A 20,046-nucleotide genomic window follows, 5' to 3' on the forward strand; every position below is an offset into this window, starting at 1 on the left:
TAACTCCCACACGACAAAGACAGTAAACCTTTCTCTTCTCTCTTCTAGGAGCAAGAGGCTTCCTTCTTTCAGAACATATATAGAGAGAGCTCAGAGTAGTTCCCATCACGTGCATACATAAACATGTATAACACACAACCAGTCCCCACACAAAAGTTCCCACCATGTAGTGAAGCCGTCACAAGGAGATTTTTAAATCAGTTAAGTGTCTCCACCAGTAGCAAAATAAATGAGATAAATGTCATCTGCCTGGCTAAATGGCTGTCCAAGGCTGCAGGTCTTTGAAATACCCTAGATGGTCTCCCCAGAAGTCATTTCACAGTTTGACTATAGGCTAAGTTTATCATGGGAGAGAGTCAATCATTGCTGCTCTTTCTAAAAATAGTTAAATCTGAAGACAAAAAGTCCCGTCCCTTACAATGTTCAGAAATGTGGGCCATTCCTTTTGCAGAATGGATGAACAATCCATGCTTCTTGGATTTCGTTACCCTGGTCAGGCTAAGCTTACTTATTGATAACTAAGTATGAAAAAAATCTATGATTTTGTATTTATTGCTTAACAGACTGTACAAAAAAATCTATCACTTAATACCTTCATCTAAGCATATCTAGCTATATTTAAAATGGTTCATTTGTCAGTGTTTTCACACACAGTTTACTTAGCAATTTTTTATTCTACTTCTTCCCATTTACTTTTATTTCCTATGCACTTAATCTTCCACTGATCATTTTAAATGGCTGTACCAATAGTCCATTGAGCTCATGTATTATAAAATACTTAACCATTTCCCCACCACTGGGCAATTAGATTATGGTGCTATTATAGTTAGTGAGTGCTTCAGAAATATTTTTTAAAATGTGATTTTTATTTTAAAGGATTTCCTTAAGAAAAAACCCCAATGATTGAATCAAGTCAAAGAAAATCAACATATTTTAACTCACCAAGTTCTGGACAAAACCACCTGGCTTCTAGGAAACTGTGCAATGCCTGGTCAGACGTGTAACAGTGGTCCCTGTACTGGATCCACTGTGACTGACTCCCTTTTACTGCATGGACATCTTGACGAGTATGTATGAGAAGACACCTCTTTAGCTATAAAAATGTTAGACACAACTGTAAAAACGCACAGAAAGAATGACTGACTTTTAAATCTCATTAAACATCCCTATTTGACACTGTGGGTAAGAAGCATTCATCTCAATACACAGCAGAGAAAGCTACAGTCCACTCTCTAAGAGTGTGCATTCTAGTTAGCCTTTTGGAATACCATTTATAAAACTGAGAATACAGAAGGACGTACCTAGCCCTCTGAGATGGATTTAGACTAAAGTAGAAACAATTAGGAAGACAGAATAGGAAAAGAAGAAAAGACAGGTTGGGTAGGCCTGTAACTACTTTGAAATAGTAATTAAAATTCTTTCTTTCTGTCTTTGCATTCCTTTCACTTTGATAATAAAAACCTAGTTTTGCTTTGCTATAAAAAAAATCACACCCACAAGTGAAATTTGGTAATTTGTTTACAAAGTGCAACATATCTGCACAGCAAAATCTTTCTCAAACAAAAAAAGTAGGTGTGGCTTCTCAGATTTTAACAATTCCCAATGGTTTCCATTTAAACTATTTAATTTTTAATTGTGCTTTATAACACAAGAAGTCTGCGTTATAAAGCCCGTGCCCCTTAACACCATTGTTAATTCTAACAGAGGAGAGTGTGAGAATTGGAAAGTAAACTGTCAACATCCTGTTGGTGGGGTGCTGATGATCTGAATCAACTTTCTGAGCTGGTATGGCCAGTAATCTCAACCCACATCACTGCTCTGTAACATTTTGTATAATTGGAATGTCCTTTAGTCACTGAAGGCTTTTCTTGCTTTTTTCTCCTCGTCTGAAGATAAGATGTCAGCAGGATTGGTTCTTTCTGGAGGCTCTGAGGGAGAATTGGTTTCATGCCTGTCTCCTAGCTTCTCATGGTTCTGGAAATCCTTGGCTTGTAGCTGCCTCACTGTAATCTTTGCTACTGTCATCAAATGGCCTTCTTCCTGTGTGTCTGTCTGTCCTCTTATGAGGACACCAGTCTTTGGATTTAGGGCTCATCTTCATCAAGTATGACCTCATCTGAACTAATTACATCTGCAAAGACTATTTCTAAGTAAGGTCACATTCTGAACTTTTGGGTGGACATGCATTTGGGGGGACACTATTCAACTCAGTACAGCACTGAATTTGTGTCTCAGCTGTTACCATTCTCCTTCATCCTATAAAGTCTGTTTCTCTAACACAGATGTCCTCTCCATTTCTACATGCTTTACCATATTTCTCCTGTATGTTTTCTAAGAGATTACATTGATTTTCTGTATCAAACAACTAAGATGTCAGTTCTTGATTGTGCCTTTATTCCTTATTCTCTATATCATTCTCCTTTTCTAATATTCGCTTATTTCTCTAGATAAGGTTTTCACATTTTCTTCTGCTTAAATCTGTTGAATGTGGATGTTAAATCTTCTCTTGAGGATTCTTCAGAGCAGAAAACATGACAGGCACTGAGAACCAGAAGCTTCAGACACCAGTACCGCCAGCATCTCGTGGCCTGCCCAACGGGCCTCTGCAGCCCCTGGGGGGTCTAGGTCCTTGTGCTTTTCCTCATAGCTCGTGCTCCACCCACCAAGGATGACCCTCAAATCCAGCCTCTGCTGGAAGGGGCTCTTCCCTCAGATATTAAGGCTCATATAAGTTTGGAAAATGTTTAGTTACACAAAACATTTCTTTACTATAGAAACTCCTAGAGACATCCATGTGGTAAATCATCTGAGATATTTCCCAAATTTACATGCTGTGAAACTCTTTTTTAAATGGAGCACCTCAGCCTTTGAAAAAACTGCTAAGTGAAATTAAAATGAACAAATTCAAGAGTAAAACTAACCTAGGGATAGAACAATTGAACAGCTTTAGGAAAAACAATTCCCTGAATAGGTATATCATATTTGTTTCTCTTCCCAAAGTAACAAAATTATTTTGATAGGATTTGTGAATAAACCTGATTTAAAATCTATAAAACATTCCTTTGAGTATTTAATCATGTACATAAAACAAATACGTTTTAGTAAATACACAGTTATTTGAAATCAAGTCTTACATTTTGTAGGTTTATAACAAATAGCCCCATCCATAACCAAGTTGCATTTTTCATGCTTCCAAATTCCTTTTGGATCCAAGACAACACAATTTCCAGCAGATTTTTTATCTTTCCATGGGATATAGTCAAATGTACTGCCATCAGACCATTCAAAGCTTGATTCACGTCCCTGTTTTAATAATAATAGAGATAACCTGAATTCAGATATATGCTTTCAAAAAGAACAATAAGAAGAACTGTACATACTTTAAGAAATATAGGAATAGGGTATTAATTATTTGCTTATAAGTATTACAGGTCTGGCCTTATGTGTAAAATCAGGGGTTTACTTTTGATGCACTGATTTGAGACATTTGCTCTGGCATAATTTAAACAGGATTTTAAAATGTACTATAGTAACTATCTCTAGATTTATTTTTTAGTTGCTTTCTTTTTTTAAATTAAATTATTCAAAATATTTTTTTTGAAGTACAGTCAGTTTACAATGTTACGTCAATTTCTGGTGTACCGCATAGTACTTTGGTCATATAGGAACATACATATATTTGTGTTCATATTCTTTTAAACCATAAGTTACTACAAGATATTGAATATAGTTCCCTCTGCTATACAGTATAAACTTGTTGTTTAGATTTATTTTTTAAAGGAAGAGTTTATATACATTTGAAATTAAATGACATGCAAATGGCTTCCATTTCACAATTACAGATTTACAATCCCAACCTTCACATTATTCTGAATATTGTTTTTTTATGTTTTACAGTTTTGTGGCTTGTGTCTTTGGCTAGATTTTTTCATATTACAGAAGCCATCAAGCAGCAGGAGGCTAGAAGAGGAAAATACTTCCTAAGAAACTCATATGGGAAGATTACTTTTGATTTTCCTTTGACTCTATAATCCTAATTTGTCATCCTTATGTTTTCCCTAGTTTGTTCTAAAGAGTATTTAAATTAAGCCTTCAATTCTAATCTCAATAGATGTCTATTTTTTGAATACTAGACATTATTATCAGTACATGAATATATTAATTAATAGGATTCAAACTGTGGCACAAAAGATGTATTTACCAGCAGATTACTCTCAAATAGTGCTCATTTCTAGAGGGAATGTAGGAAGAAACTATGCATTCATTAGTCCTAACATTAAGAATTACTTGGCACCTTATATAAATTTTTGTGTTAATCTTCACTATAATCCTAGATTAAGAAAAATACTATCACCGTAACTTTATAGATGAGGTAATAAGCTTGCAAAGGTTAAATAACTTGTTCATGATCATCCAACATGCAAATGGAAGACATGTCACTAGTACTGGAACTCAAGCTTTTCTGATCCTGTGCTATTCCCTTTCACCAGCTTTCCAACTGGTCTGCCCCAAATAGGTTAAAGAGGTGGTGTTGAGACGTGCATCTGGTGGGCCCTTGGGATGGCCTGGCAGTGTCGGGGGCAGCTGCAGTCCTGGCTGTTTGCCCTAATGCCTCCGACAATTACAATTTTCTATTTGTTCTATGTTATAAAAAGATAAGAAAGTACAATGCTATGCAAATTCAGGCCCCAGACTTAAACTGATGTTATACTTTGAATTAATATTTTGTGCTTAAATTTCCAACCTTCTAACGTATTTGGAAAATTTCTGGAAAACAACACAAGACTTACATCATGACTTGAGAGTCCAACCCACAGTGGAAACCCGTCACGCTTTACGATATCTTCCAGAAAAAGCTGGCCATTTTGGTCATGAACACTTGCCAACTGACCTCCACTTTGGGAACACATATTTAATGCTTCATACCATGTTACCTTTTTTTGAATAACATTATAAATGCCATCTTCATATGGAATAAACTGTGGCAGAGTAGTATTATATTCTTCCTTGTAGTCAACTATAATATTTAAATGAAAAGTGTTAGTAATTAAATTTAAATTATTTAAAATATATATTTTGGGTAAGGCTGGACATGCAAACATTTCAAATTTAAAATAAAACTGAATTTCTCATTAATAATGGAAGTCAAATCATACTCTCTTTTTCTTATTGCCACAGCATATGTAATAGGCTCTCACATATTACAATTGTCTGGGTGATTCAAAAAAGACATAAATAGCATCTTTCATTTAAGGAGCTCATGTATTAGTTAAGCACAGAAACAACAACACTTGAAATGAGGGCAAAACAATTAACTACTAGAATATGTGTGACTGACTAGAGAAGGAAAGATTCATCTGAATTAAGGGTGTCAGAAAGCCTGCTTGATAAATGAGGTCTCCAGAGTCTAGGTTAGGTGAAATTAGGGCCAAAAAGAAGTAAGGTTACCAAAGAGTCAGCTGAAAACAAAAAACAACAACAACAAAACCACAATGATGAGGGTATTTCAAAGGAATACAGGAGCCAAGTAAAAGATCTCCCAATGGCCAAATCTGGAACAATTTGAGCCAAATATTAAATAATGAAGTTTATCAGATTATAACTCAAAGTATAAAAAAACTAGGAGCCCATAAAGATATAAATAAATATAAATAAATGACAGATATAAATAAATGACTAAATAAAGTTTTAAATGGGAGAGAATAGACAAATCTTCTGTGCAGAATTCCAAGTAATTTATATAGACACTCCCCACCTCCAGAAGGCAGAGAATAACTCTCCATTCCATAAGAGTGGCCTGAGTATGGTGACTTCGTTGCAGAGGGTACAGGATGAGAAGGGGGAAAAAGAGTATCTGCAGTAGAGAAAACTGAGAGACATTATAAGAGCCAGGTGACCAGTGACAGGTAAGTCATGTCGACATTATATACCCTTCATAGGATGTGATGACAATGACTACCTCTGTATTTTTCCCCCAAACCCATAACCCCAGTTTAACCATGAGAATAACATCGGCCAACTCAAATCGAGGGACATTCTATAAAATACATGACAGGTGCTCCTCAAAACTGTCAAGGTCATCAAAAACAAGAAAAGTCTGAGAAATCATCATAGCCAAGAGGAAGCTAAGGAGACACGATGACTAAATGTAAAATAACATGAAGTAAAAATTAAGGAAATCTGAACAATGTATGGATTTTAGGTAGTAATAATCTACCAGTATTGGTTTATCAGTTGTGACAAATGTACCATACTAACATTAGATGTCAGTGACAGGGGAAACTGTTATGTTGTATATGCGAACTGACTGTACTATCTTTCCAAATTTGTAAATTTAAAACTTTCCTAAAATAAAAATTTTATTTAAAAAGAAAAAAAAAAGAAAGAAGGTAGAATATTTCCTGGCAGAGTTAAAAATAAATAAATAAAGGTGCAAATGAGAATGAGTATACACTGTACATGGGACAATTAAGAGATCAGCGTGGCAGGAAAAGATCCTTACTGAACCAAAAATGGGGGAAAGAATGGAGACTGAGAGAAAATGTAGAATTTTAAGAAGGAGACACTGGTTTCTAAAAAAAGTCTCAAAAGCTTACATGAACTCAAAGTAATTGATAACAGGAAATCCCTGGAGATTGTTGATGAAAATGGTATGTCAGAAAGTTATTCCGCAGGACTATGAAGGGAGAAAATTGGCTTGGATGGGACTGTGATGGGCTCCATGTTAGCAGAGGGTTTAAAGCAGAATGGCCGTAATAACAGTTTTTAAGCTGTGAAAAATTTAAAACTGACATGCATTTAAAAATAGACTTATTTGAGGAATCAGGCAAGGTTGGGGGACATTCATTTTCAGCATGGAATGTCAAAACTCTACCCAAATCCACTTTCCTATTTATAGAAATCTTATCCATCCTTCAAGGCCCCAGCAAGTTTTTCCTCCTCCTCAACGTATTCTTTGTTTTCATTACCCGTGTTTTCATTGATCTCTTTGACTTCCCAACAAATGTAAGCCTGGACCAAATAATCTAAGACTAACCTTTGTAAGACAAATATAAAGAATTTAATGCTGTCTCCCCAGTTACATTTTACTCCCTGAGATCAAGACCATGACACCAGAGACTGTGTCTTTTCCTTCCTTGGTAACGCCTGTAGCACCTCTCAAAGGACTGAATACAGAGGAGCCACTCAAAAAATACAATTGCTGGTTCCCACTAGTGGAGTGAATAATGGTTTTATATTCTCCTTCCCTGGAGTGGGAACTCTACGTTAGCATACTTACCCACTTCAATTTTGCAAGCAAGAATGCTGTGCTGGTGAAAGTAAAGCACGTCTTCAACAACATTAAAGGTGTGAATATCCCAGAAGCCATCTGTATTCAAGCCAGCAAAAAATTTTCCATTTTTTATAGCTGGTCTTCCTGATCTCCAGTGTGTATATGACAGCATGGTCTTATCAGACCACATAAGAGAATTATCTAGAGAAGAAACATTTTTTTTTCTATGCTTCGAGATTAAATCAAGACTTGAATTTTGGTTATGAGGTTAATATTTCAAACTCAACTAATTTCTTTCTTCTTTCCCCACCTTCTAAAAGGTTGTATGATTATATGTATCCTTCTAAAATATTTTCTAATTATAACAGTAAATCATGCTTATTTTTAATACAGAAAGTGCAAACTATAAATATAAAAATTGAAATTTACTTGTAATTCCACCATCTTGCAACAAGTTTATATTTTGCTACTTTTTTATTCAATATTCCTTTCTCCTACATATATGTTTAACTGCAATGGAAATGAATATAACTATTTTATTTAAGTAATTAACATATCATAATACTAGTGATAGAAATCTCTTCTCTGGACCTAAACCATGGACAATTTATGTCATTTGTTTTTTGACAAGGGTGCCAAGACAATTCAATGGGGAAAGAATAGTTCCTGGGACAATAGGATATCTACATGCAAAAAAAAAAAAAAAGAAAAAAGAAGTTGGACCCTCTCCTTTCACCATACAAAAAATCCTCAAAATTGATCATAGAGCTACATGTAAGACCTAAAACTGTAAAATCTTTAGAAGAAAACACAGGAGTATGTCTTCATGACCCTAGGATAGGGCAAAGCCTTCTTAGATATCCATGTGATAAAACAAAAAATAAACTTCATTAAAATTAAAAGGTTTTGTTTCACAAAGTATGCTACCAAGAAGGTGATGGGAGAAAATATTTGCAAATCCTTTCTTTGACAAAGCACTTATACCCAGATCTGAAAGTGCTTTTTAGAATACAGTGTACATTTTCAGTTGTTTCCGATAATATAACTAACAAGGTACATCAGTGGGTATAACTGCAATCTCTATTTCCTGGGTCTGATCTCTGCTGCTCCATAGGGGACCACTGTTTCCCCAGTCACTTTTACATAAATCTGAGAACCCTTTTTTCCATTCCTAAATTTAAGAATATTCAAGTGTCACTGGAGAAATTACTTGGGCACCTCTGAGTCCTACCATAATGAACTCATCTTCAGCTGAGAACCCAAGTCTTACCCAGGGCTTGACAGCTTAATTTTCATTAACTCATCTGCAAGCCATAAACATTTAAGAAAAACCTGAGTAAGTTATAAGAAAGAGAGAGGTTAGAGAGCTAAGAGAAGGCTATTTTTAAAATGGTCAGATTTGAGTAATTTATCTTCTCTGCCTACCCTGCCTTTAGCTACCACTGTCCTGTGCCCTGTATTAAGCCCCTTTTTTTTGGATAAATGTATACTTTTGACATTTTATGCACATAGAGTGATTTTTTCCCTAATGCTGAAACTATGAATTTCAGGACATCTCTAATTTCTAAACTGGTCTTATTTCCCCTATTATTAGAGTCTGTTTTTAAAAATTTCATAGCAATTATATCTTGGATTTATGGTATTTACAGTTCCAAACACTTTATCCCAGTGGCCGACTATATGTCTCATTTTTCTAAGTGTACCCCGAGCCAATGGCATAAATCCAAAGATGCAACATTAGTAGAAGTGTATTTCTGTTCTTACTCATCCCACATCCATAGAGATTTAAAGTAAGTACTGGAGATTTATGTGGGAGTGTGGTCATTTTTAGTTAGTTTTGAATTGCTAAAAGGGAGAGTGGAGAAAGGAAATTATTTTCCACCATTTAACTCTAAGTTTGGTGGTGAAGGCATTTTAATGGCAGAGCAGAGACACAAAAACTATCTTGATATTTATATAAGTTATGCTAATAATAATTGTAATTTTATATATTGATAAACATGTACTCTGAAGAACTATTCTTTAATAGCTTGATAAACAAGTAGTTTATAATGAACTATGAACATAAATAGCGAAAATTAGCAAATTTACAACTTACTTTCATAAATTATACCTAACATGACCCAGGAAGCCATATAATTGTAGTGTAGCAGTTGCTCAAGAACAAAGTTATTCTCTTTTTCATCTCGAATACTCAGAATCCGTGATTTTGGATCTATTAAATAAAAAATAGACAGTAATTGAAATAACTACTTATTTGGAACACTTTGATATATTTAATAATTTTTATTTCCCAGTTTAATATACTCCAAAACTAAAACAATAGTAGAAAGAAAGAATGTAAATTGAAACTATCTTGTTGTACTAAAATAACTAGGTTAAGACATTTTGACGTTGAATTTGGTCTTAAAGAGCACTAGGAAACTAGTAGCAGAGTAAAGAATTTGAAACATTGAGTTACTTTACTCTTTCTCACTTAAAGCTTATTTTGAGGTGGTACAAATCCAACTATATTAATGATACACTGTCAAAGACTATAATAAATAAAACCTCTTGGATGGGCTGTAAGACACATCTTCCTTTTCCTTAAAGTTTTCCTTAAACTGTTATATCAGAGTTTAAAAAGTTTAATAAGTGGGTTCCTCAGGAAATTAACAGGGGTTCCTCAGAAAATGGCTACATGGAAAAAAACCTTACCAACATTGGTTAAACAAAATTAAGCTAGTCCATTCATGCCAGTATTTCTTAAAGCATATACTAATGTACATTTGATAATCTTTAACATGTGAAGTGAAGATGTGTGGTGTTTCTCAACTTTGTTATTTTACCAAGGATCTTTTTTGGGGCACAGCACATCTCTTAAAACTAGTGTTCTACAGAGCACACATTGGGGAATGATGGTTTGATATTTTTCTTAGGAAATTCCTACAAAGTTGATAGGTCCACTGTTCAGAAGTCACAAATCCTCAGTGGATCTCACAGGAAGTATCTGGAGAGTCTTGAGAGCTGAAAGCATGTAACATGTATTTCTTTTAAGCACAGCTGCTTCTTTGTGGCTTACTTGGTTTCAACCACTCAAACTGACCTATTTTCACTTTGCCCGCAGCCTAACTTAGTTGAACATCCAGCTCTCTGCTCCCCAGTGTAATTTTTTTTTTTCCTTTTTGAAGTGGAACCCATTATGTTTATAAAGTGTAAAGACAGGCTAGATCTCTAATGGGTGGGCAAAAAAAAAGAGATAATTCCTATACTTTCCATTTTAACTAAACACAAATTTCAATACTTTGTCATCGGTAATGTAGAAATTAGGAGGTGAACATCTTTGAGATCTAGTTACTAGTGCTAATTAGAAATATTTATAATATACTCAGGTGAGATTTGTTTTTGAATGCGCATATGCAATGCATAACAGTCATGTAACATACTTACTCAACGTCTGACATTTAGAATGAACTTCATCTGGTGCTGTTACTATATATCTACTCTTTGTTATCATGAAATTGTAGCAGGAGTTCTGAAATGGTATCCAGGGAGTATTAAGAACAGGAGATGGACACTGAATACTGTCAAATGGTTTGACCTCTTTTTCAGTCTCATCTAGAAGAGAATTAATGGTAAGAATTCTAATTTCAGATATAAATGTTAAATCCTGTTCATCACAGTTAGACTTGATTTGTAGGAAATAGTCAGGAAGCCAAGAAATAATAGCCTGGTGATACTTGTCCTGTTTATGCTCAAATAAAACATCACCTCTTAACTAGCTTTCTGTAGGAAGGAAATTATTTAGTATTTTCTTTCCCCTGATGAGGAATGAGAGGAAGAACGTAAAAAATGAGGTGTTATTAGGTTAAGTGCAGTTTATCTCCCTGCATCGCCAACATTCAAATACAAGGGGCCACTTCAGAGAAACTACGCTAACATAATGACAGGCACCTAAGCACAACTGTGAGAATTCACCTTCAAGTTTCTGGTTACTGATATCTTCTCTAACTTTAAAGGAACATTTTATGAAATAATTGATGTTCTAAATAAGTTATTGCTTTAACCAAAGCAGACAGAAATAATTTAAAATCTGACATCTAGAAAATCTGAATTTGTTTTTTTTCCCTATTTTATGAAAAGGCCATATATTCAAAAAAGATGCAAATAGAGATATTCTTCACTCAAAGCCAATCAGACTGATTCCGTATGTGGTAAAGGCCTTTCAGTATTTCTCCCAGCTAACAACACCCTTTGTCTCTGAAGCAGTCTTCTTTCTAACCACAAACCTACCGATGTGAGCCCCTGGAAGTAGCTGTGAAACCACTTTCCTCTGACTAGGCTAGAGATTGCATACTTGACTCAAGCTGACTCCATCAGATTCTCTCTACAAATCTGGAAAGTGTAACTCAAAGACGGTCAACTCACCTCCAGATATGGCTATAATTGAAAGTCACCATGTTTTGCCTCGTGCAGAGAGAAGCAGAAAGTGCTGTAAAGGGAAGAGTGCAGCTCCACAGGGAAACGGAGAGGAGAGGTAGAGGACGCTATCTCTGGCCTGATTTCCTCTCCTCAGGGGGCTCAGCTCTGTCCCCATTTTTGAGGATCTAAATTTCCCCTTTAGCTTAAGCTAGCCTGAGCTAATTACCATTACTTGCAACCAAATGAACCTTAACAATGACTCATAATAGAAATGTTAGTTGTTGATGATAAGAATTATAGAAGAATTCCCACAAATGTAAGTTTTCCATAAGAATATAAACACAAAATGTATGCAAAATGAGCCAAAGGTCAATTATTATCATCAGTTGACAAAAATAGATAAAATATGTTTAAATTAACAAATGAATGACAAAATACTTAATATATGATAATTCTCCTTGGATACAAATTTTTGCAACAAATTTTGTTGTAAAAAGGAAATGATTATCATTGCTTTGTAATTTTAAAACCAAATTTTACAAGACCATCTCTCCAAATTCCACTACTCATGAGACTGATAGCAATTTAAGAATTAAAATATTTGAAATTAGCGTACTTCCTGAATAATAGCAAATAGCGCCTGGCTGATCATCATCACAATCAGATGTTTTCCAGAATCCATCAGTGTCCAATACTACACAGTCTTCAAGTTGCTCATTATTTTCAGCCCAGCGATTAAACTGAAGACGTTTCCCATCTGACCAACCAAAGTTGAGTTCATCCTGTAAGGAGCAGAAATACATTTTAAGTGGTAATACTTCATGTTATTCTTATTGTATGATTTTGACCCTAAAGACTTTTAATTTTATCTTATATTTAACACACATTTACATAGCTCTTACTAGGTGTCAGGCACTGTTTTAAGTACTCTGCAAATATTAACTTACATAATCCTCATAACAACCATCTGAGATAGGTACTATTATTACATGCATTCTATCGATGAGGAAACTGAAGCCATATAACATGCACAAAGTCATACAGCCTGTAAACCACAGTGCTGGGATTCTAATCCAAGCCCTCAGGTCCTGGAGTCCATGCCTGAACCATTATGCTTTGCTGCCTCACACGTAACTGGAACCCTTGGTGGTTGCAAATCAGCAAGCTAAAATGAAGTGAGGACCCTGTAAGCACTGACTAAGTGAGAGACAACATGTAGTAGTGGAAAGAACATGGGCTTTGGAGCGAAGCATATCTAGTTTTGAATTCTGGCTCAGTCACTTATCAGCTTTTAATTGTGCTATTACTTCGCCAAGTTTCCACCCCCCTCATCTGTTAAATGGAAGTGACACTTTACCTCACAGGGCTGGAACTTTCGGGGCAAGGTGTACACACAGAACCCAGTGGCTAGGTGGCACCCAGGAAGAGCTACCTAGATGTCAGCTCCCTTCCTCTTAAACTCTCAGGCCCCATGGATCTTACACCACTCTTTTCACTCTTGTCTTTGAAGAGAAGCTTCCTCATTCACTATATTCTGTTGTGTGCTAGAGGTCTATGAACATTTATCTTTACATCCTGACAAGGGCCTGACCACCCACCTGTTAGAGAGAGGCTTTACAGAGAAGGCACAGAAGTACAGGGAATGCACTGCAAAGTCCAGGCCTGTCTCAGTGTCCCTGTGGTGCTGCCACAGTACCAGACCTTACACGCTGACCCACTGAGCTAAGCTTTCCTGAGGCCCAAGGCAATTTCACATCACTGGGTTGTGTGTGGTTTTTTGGTTTTTTTTTTTAGAATACTGGGCAAAGGCTACAGACAGTCTCTTAGTGAACCAAAAATAGCAAACGTGGCCAAACCTCAACACCACCAACTGTTTATTTCTGTACTGTTCTCCACCAGAGTTCCAGTCGTAACCTTGTGGCCTCTAAGCCAAGAGGCCTCAGGCATGGCCCTCGGGCCTGGGACATTGCATGTACATAGTATGACCCTGGGTTCCTTCCCTTTTGCTGCTATCCCAACTAACCCAGGGCCCTGGGCCTTTGGAACCTCTATTCCTTCTAGACAAGTTAGCCCACTCTCTCCATCTCTTTACTGAATACTATATCTCTTTATTCTTTTTTTATTTTATTGAAGTACAGTCAGTTACAATGTGTCAATTTCTGGTGTACAGCACAATGTCCCAGTCATGCATATATGTACATGTAGTCATTTTCATATTCTTTTTCATTAAAGGTTATTACAAGATATTGAATATAGTTCCCTGTGTATATCTCTTTATTAAGACTGTAACTATCTCTCTACTAAATCCTAGACCTTGATTGACGTTAATTAAAATCTGTCTTTTCCAACAGAGTAAGTTCCTTTCAGCACCCACAAGGGAAAGCTATTTGTTTTTCTAGTCTCAGATACCACAGGGCCATGAAAATGAGGTAGTGGGTATTTTTATTTCCTGCAGTCATTTCCTTTCAGGTTTATGCCCTTCTTATCACCACAGATTCCTACTAGAGTCCTTGCTTCTCTCTGACATTCAGTGAGGACTTGGCCCCCTTGCTCCTCCTTGACATTCACTAAGGAGATGCCCCATGTCTTGCTCTGTCCTCTTGGTCTTATTAACACTGACTTTAGGGACGTCTGTGTTCACGTGGATGACTCGCCCCATTCCCAAGACTTCTTGACTTCCTCTTCTTCTACATACTTTCACTTCTGTGTACTTGAGTGACCCACCACCCCAGCCGCACTCTGAACTTTCTATAACCCAGAACTGCTGCAACACAGACGCTGTACACATGCCTCAGTCCAGGCCAACGTCACCTCCTGCGTGAGTGTCTATAAGAAACTAACTGGTCTTCTATATCTAGACTGCTCACTTCCTTCCCCAACTTCTGCCCAGCACAATTTTTCTCAAGTCAAAATCTAATACTGTTACTACCATGTTTAATATCTTTCCCATTGCTTTCAATGTAAAGTTTTATTTATTTATACCCTGTCATGTGCCAAAGATTTAAGGCAGCTTATGAAGATACATAAAAAAGAGCTACACAGAATATGTTAAAGAGCAAAAGGACTAAACTGTCTTCAGCCACATTTTGTCCCTGCAGCCCTAAAACCATCTTGGTATACCAAGGGTTATCCTCAGCTCTGCATAACTTAGGTTTGCTTCAGAATGCAGTGGACTCGTCTCTCCTACTCTGGCGATTACCTTCTCTCTGAGAGTGGATTGGGAATACTGGTCTAGGTGACATTTATCTAACTAGGAATTCACCAGTCATGCACTGCACAGATGCAGGGGACAAAGTTCACATCATAAACTTTGTAAATGGCACCTCTATCAGTGTGCAGTGTATGCAGGTTTATACACCAGCCCTATATTGTACCCCTCAAAACATCTCAGGGGGCAGAGCATCAAATAATTACAGAGAAGGCTCAGAAAAGAGGCAAAAAATGGCCTACAATGCTGGGAAGAATACTACAGTTTTATTTTTAATAATAATAATATTTTAATAATATTTTAATTTAAATCTTTAATAATAAAGATTCACTATTAATTATAGCCAAAAGCTTTCATAGCATAGACATTCCTGTTTGTGCTACATACATACGTAATTTACAATGTTGGGAACTAATAGGAGACCAGCATTCTTTGCTGGGCTATGAGATGAATGAGAAGTACCCAAGACCTCTATCCAGGATCAGGGTTTGAGATGTGGTGAAACACTATGCTAATCCCTTTGTAGAGCAGCTTAATTTCACTCTGCTGATTCTGAAAGGGATAAAAAGCCCTTTAACAATATCCACAGGGCTTCCAGTCACACAGCCCCATCTGATTTTTTAATTCTTCCCTTCCTCTCTTCTTTTCATCAGCTGAGGAGACTCGGCAGCTCCTGATGAAAGCTCAGTCTCTGACTGGAGTAAATAAAATGAAGGGCTCAGCTATGTGTGCCCACTAGAACCTTCTCTTAATCTGAACAATAAAGCACCAGATCTTTCAACAGTAGAAAGATGGATGCCCCCCCCCCAAAATTAAATAACTCACGAAATTTATTCACTGGGGTAAGATTTTAGGATTTCTGGTCTAAAATTTTAGACAGATTTTAATTAACACCAATCAAGGTTTCTTTTAGTCTGACATGAGGGATGCCGTGTGCAATAAAAAAAAAAATGTCACATTCCATCACCCAATCCTGGCAGCTGGGACTGAAAACTTACGTCATGACTGGACAGTCCAATCCATAAAGAAGAGTTCTGAAGCACCGCCTGCACGGTCAGGAATGCCTGCTGGTAAGGGTCCGTGATGCTCACCAGGTGCATGTTTTCCTTCTGACACTCCCTTAGAGCATCGGACCAAGTCAGAGTCTTCAGGATGATTTTGTACAAATTATTTTGATACTTTATAGTTTCTGAAGTATTCTGCAAGGTCTGTCTGCCTTCAATTTCTGTGGATTAAAAAGAAACAAACACAAAAACCACCCACTTGGCAAGTCATGGGACATTTTTTTGAATTTCTCCTCCCAGTAACATCCTTTAGATATTATTTATCTATTCATTTCTTTTAGACTTTGGGTGGAAGAACTAACTGTGCTTGTCGTATACCTTGGGTAGAATGTGTGAGCCACAAATTTGTTTTCTAAAATTAAAACAAAATTCTGTTTTAGTTGCACTGATTTAGGAAGAAGAAAGGCTATATATAAAAGTAGCTTGCAATAAGATTGCCACTTCAGACTGGTGTCAAATATCTCCTTTGTTTGAACTGCTTCAACAAGAGGTGTTAGGTGTTCCCTTACAAGTTTTCACCTGGGAGAGCTCCCATGAAAAAATGTACAAAACCACCCATAAGAGGGTATATTTCAATTACTGCTTTACAGTACTTCTCAATAAGACAGTTACTAAAAAGTATGAGACAAATGAGCAAAAATTAATTGAGCAAAAATTTCTTCAGAAGCACCTGTATTATTGAGGTTCTCATGACATGACAAAGGTTTTTTTTAAATCATTTGTTAAAAACTTACTGTGATCAATGAAAACAACTTAATACCTCTTAAAAATATCTTTTTGAAAATATAGATGATTTTTATTTTTAAGTGCACATTTTACTTTTTCTGGGATTATAGGAAGGCATAGACAGTGATCCATTTATAAAGCTTCATATTCTTTTTTTTAGTGCTAAAATTAACCATGAATGGTTATACTGAACTCAGTCAAAACCATTGTTTTTCTCCTCCTTTCCTCATGATAGAAAGTAAAATCTGAAAAATGCCAGAAGAGAAGGGAGAACAAAATGCAACCATAACTTAACTATCATTAGACAACTCCTATTAACAAATTCCATTAGATGCTTAATTTTGACATTTAATTAAGTATGGCAATGATCTTGAAAAAAAAATCACATTCCATTTGAGCTAATCTGACCCACTGAGCCAATGTGGATTTGCCATGCTGAAATTTTAAGGAAGCTATATGATTATAAATTAATATTAATTCATTTATAAGATTTTTTTTTGTGAAAAAGTACTGTACATACCTAACAGCATAAAGTACCATAGTTATCTAAATAATAATCTATACCTGAATATTTCTGACAGAGAGACACAGTATGGTGCTCACTGCAGGAAGTAAAATTCCATGTCCCTGTAAAAGGTGACCTTTGGAGGTTGAGCATGACAGCACAGTGGTAGGATGACTCTTCATCAAAAATCTAAAAAAGGCAAATATGTACAAGCAATCATGAAACCAACAGTCTGAAGATCCCAGCAAGAAAACTTTATATTCCAAATTGGGGTTTTCCTCCTATAAAAAATAAATCCATTAAGGACCTGACCATGAAATTACTAAGAAAATCCCGTTAAACTTTTAAAACATGGGAAAAGGGCAATTAACCTTAGAAATTATAAAAGCAAATAGTGGCAATATTGATAAATATATCTTCAAAATAGGTAAAGAAAAACTGTTAGAAATAAGATGAAAATACAATTACAGTAAAATTTAGCACTCTGCTCTCATTCTTGACATTGCAAGTAAGCAACAAAGTAATGACTATCAGTTCAACTTATTAGATGTTTATAAACTTTATAATGACAAATGATGTACCACATAATAGAGAACTTACCTTAAAGTTTTGATCCTATACTAGACACTATAAAAACATCCATAAAGAAAAGTGTCTACCTAGATTTCATTCTCTGACCACAAATCAATAATACTAGACATGAAAATTTATCCAAAGTATATTGTCCCTATAATCTTCTCTATGTTTGAACATATCATACTTAGAAAAACAAGAAAAATTAGCTTATCCCAGGAGCTATAGATTTTTTAAAAATCACATACTCACATACTATTCAATAAACATTAAACTAAAAATGAAATAATTACAGGAAGGAATAATATGAGAAATATTACAAGAGATATGAGTAAAATTTTATGTGAAGGCAAACATGTATTATTAAATGCATTCTGATTTTTAAAGGAAAGATGAACTAAGAATTCAATATGAGATTAGAAAATCAGGAAAATATAACTCCAGGAAAAACAGGATAGAAAAGCAGTAAGAGCAGAGGGTGGACAAGAGGGAGGAGAAACACAGTAACATACACTAGTTTTTGTAAAAATCTATATAAGCAAAAAATTAAGAATAGAACTACCATATGAACCAGCTAAATATCTAATTTTTATTGATTTCTAATTTAATTATTTTGTGACCAAGAAAATATACTCCATAGGATTTCAAGTTTGGAAATTCATTGAGATGTTTTTATGGCTCAGTTTGTTTTACTTGGTGAGTGTACTGTACACCTTGGAAAGAAAGCCTGTTCTGCTTTTACTGGACGTGGTTTTCTATAAATGACAATTAGGTCAAAGTGGTTAATAGTTTTGTGAATATTGTATATTCCCATCTATTAAGGTCAGAAAGTACACTCTGTATGATTTCAATTTTTAAAAAATTTTGAAGTTTGTTTTTTGATTCAGTATGTGGTTTATCTTGGTGAATGTTCCATGTGCATTTGAAAAGAATGGATATTCTGCTGTTCAGTGGAGCATTCTATAAACGTCAATTAAATTCTTTTGGCTGGAAAAAAATCTACATTAGAAAAAGTAAAAACAATCAAAATAAGATATAGTGATTTTAAAAGACTAATAGCATACACAATTGAAAATCTAAATAAAATAGATAATGTTCTTGAAAAATACAAATTTGCATAATTATTATAAGAAGAACTAAAAACACCAAAACGTACCAGTAACTTTGGAGGAAATTGAAAATTAATAATACTAAAACCTCATTTTAAAAAACTATGTGTCAGGGACTGTGCTAAAAGCTTTAAGTGAATTATCCTATGTAACACTCACACTGCATTGTAGGTATAACAGTATCAGAACTTACAGATGAAACATCGAGGCTTAAGAAAAGTTAAGAGAACTTCCAAAGGCATACTGAATGGCTGAATGGAATTCAAACCCAGCAGTCTGACTCTAGAGTTTAGCCCTCAACTACTGCACCAAATCTGTTTATTACTAAAGAATGATCTCTGAAAAGGGTTCTAATATCACATAGTTTTGTACATAGCTCCTTCAAACTTTCAAGGAAAGATAATTTCCCAGGCTGAGTCATAATTTCAAAACACAAAGGCAGAAAACTCCTCAGTTCATCTTATAAAGCTGACATGATCAGAAAAAAAAATCTGACAATATGGCATAAAAAATTAACTATGAACAGAGATGAAAACATTTCCAAATAAAATTCTAACAGATCTAATTCAGTAGAATAATAAAATAACAATCCACTCTGAGCAACTAGATTTTATGACAAGAAGATAAAAATGGTTTAATATAACATCCATTAATGTATGATGCCACATATCAATAGGCCTAATGAAGAAACATGACAGTTTCAATAGATGTTGAAAACAAGTTTTGGAAAATCCACCTCTTATTCCTGAATAAAAATTCTAAATAAGCTAGTTACAGAATGGTATATCTTAAACAAAAAGCCCAGATCAAATATAATAATGAAAGACTGCAGGCAGTCCTGTTAAAGTCTAGATCAAGTCTAAGATGTTGTTTATTACTCTTGGTATTTACCAGTGGTTCTGAAAGTCTTATCGTATCCAATGAGGCATTAACTGTTATTTGGAAATTATGATTATCTAATCAGAAAACCCAAGAAACTCTAGTGAAAAACTCTGAGAAGTAATAAGAGCTTTTAGTAAGGTGGATGTCTGTGGAATAAATATATAAAAATCCCCGAATAATATGTTTCCTACATATCAGTAAGAAAATCAAGAAAAAGCTGCGATTCTCAATGGCAATAAGAAAAAAACTATTAAAACTTCACTTACAGATGAAAAATCGAGGCTTAAGAAAAGTTAAGTGAACTT

The 20,046-nt window shown here is 35.3% G+C and overlaps 1 protein-coding gene across 1 annotated transcript in view; it reads right to left on the minus strand.

The window, feature by feature from the left end:
- The window catches only part of LOC102515565 (lymphocyte antigen 75), a 106,657-nt gene that overhangs the window by 36,049 nt on the left and 50,562 nt on the right, over window positions 1-20,046 (minus strand). The window contains 10 exon segments of the mRNA XM_006176792.3: window positions 943-1,051; window positions 1,053-1,093; window positions 3,135-3,303; window positions 4,791-5,017; window positions 7,280-7,474; window positions 9,372-9,488; window positions 10,703-10,870; window positions 12,291-12,456; window positions 15,881-16,107; window positions 17,237-17,366. Coding sequence (XP_006176854.1) covers window positions 943-1,051; window positions 1,053-1,093; window positions 3,135-3,303; window positions 4,791-5,017; window positions 7,280-7,474; window positions 9,372-9,488; window positions 10,703-10,870; window positions 12,291-12,456; window positions 15,881-16,107; window positions 17,237-17,366 — 1,549 coding nt within the window.

The sequence above is a fragment of the Camelus ferus genome, chromosome 5, assembly GCF_009834535.1.
Source record: "Camelus ferus isolate YT-003-E chromosome 5, BCGSAC_Cfer_1.0, whole genome shotgun sequence".
Lineage (NCBI taxonomy): Eukaryota > Metazoa > Chordata > Mammalia > Artiodactyla > Camelidae > Camelus > Camelus ferus.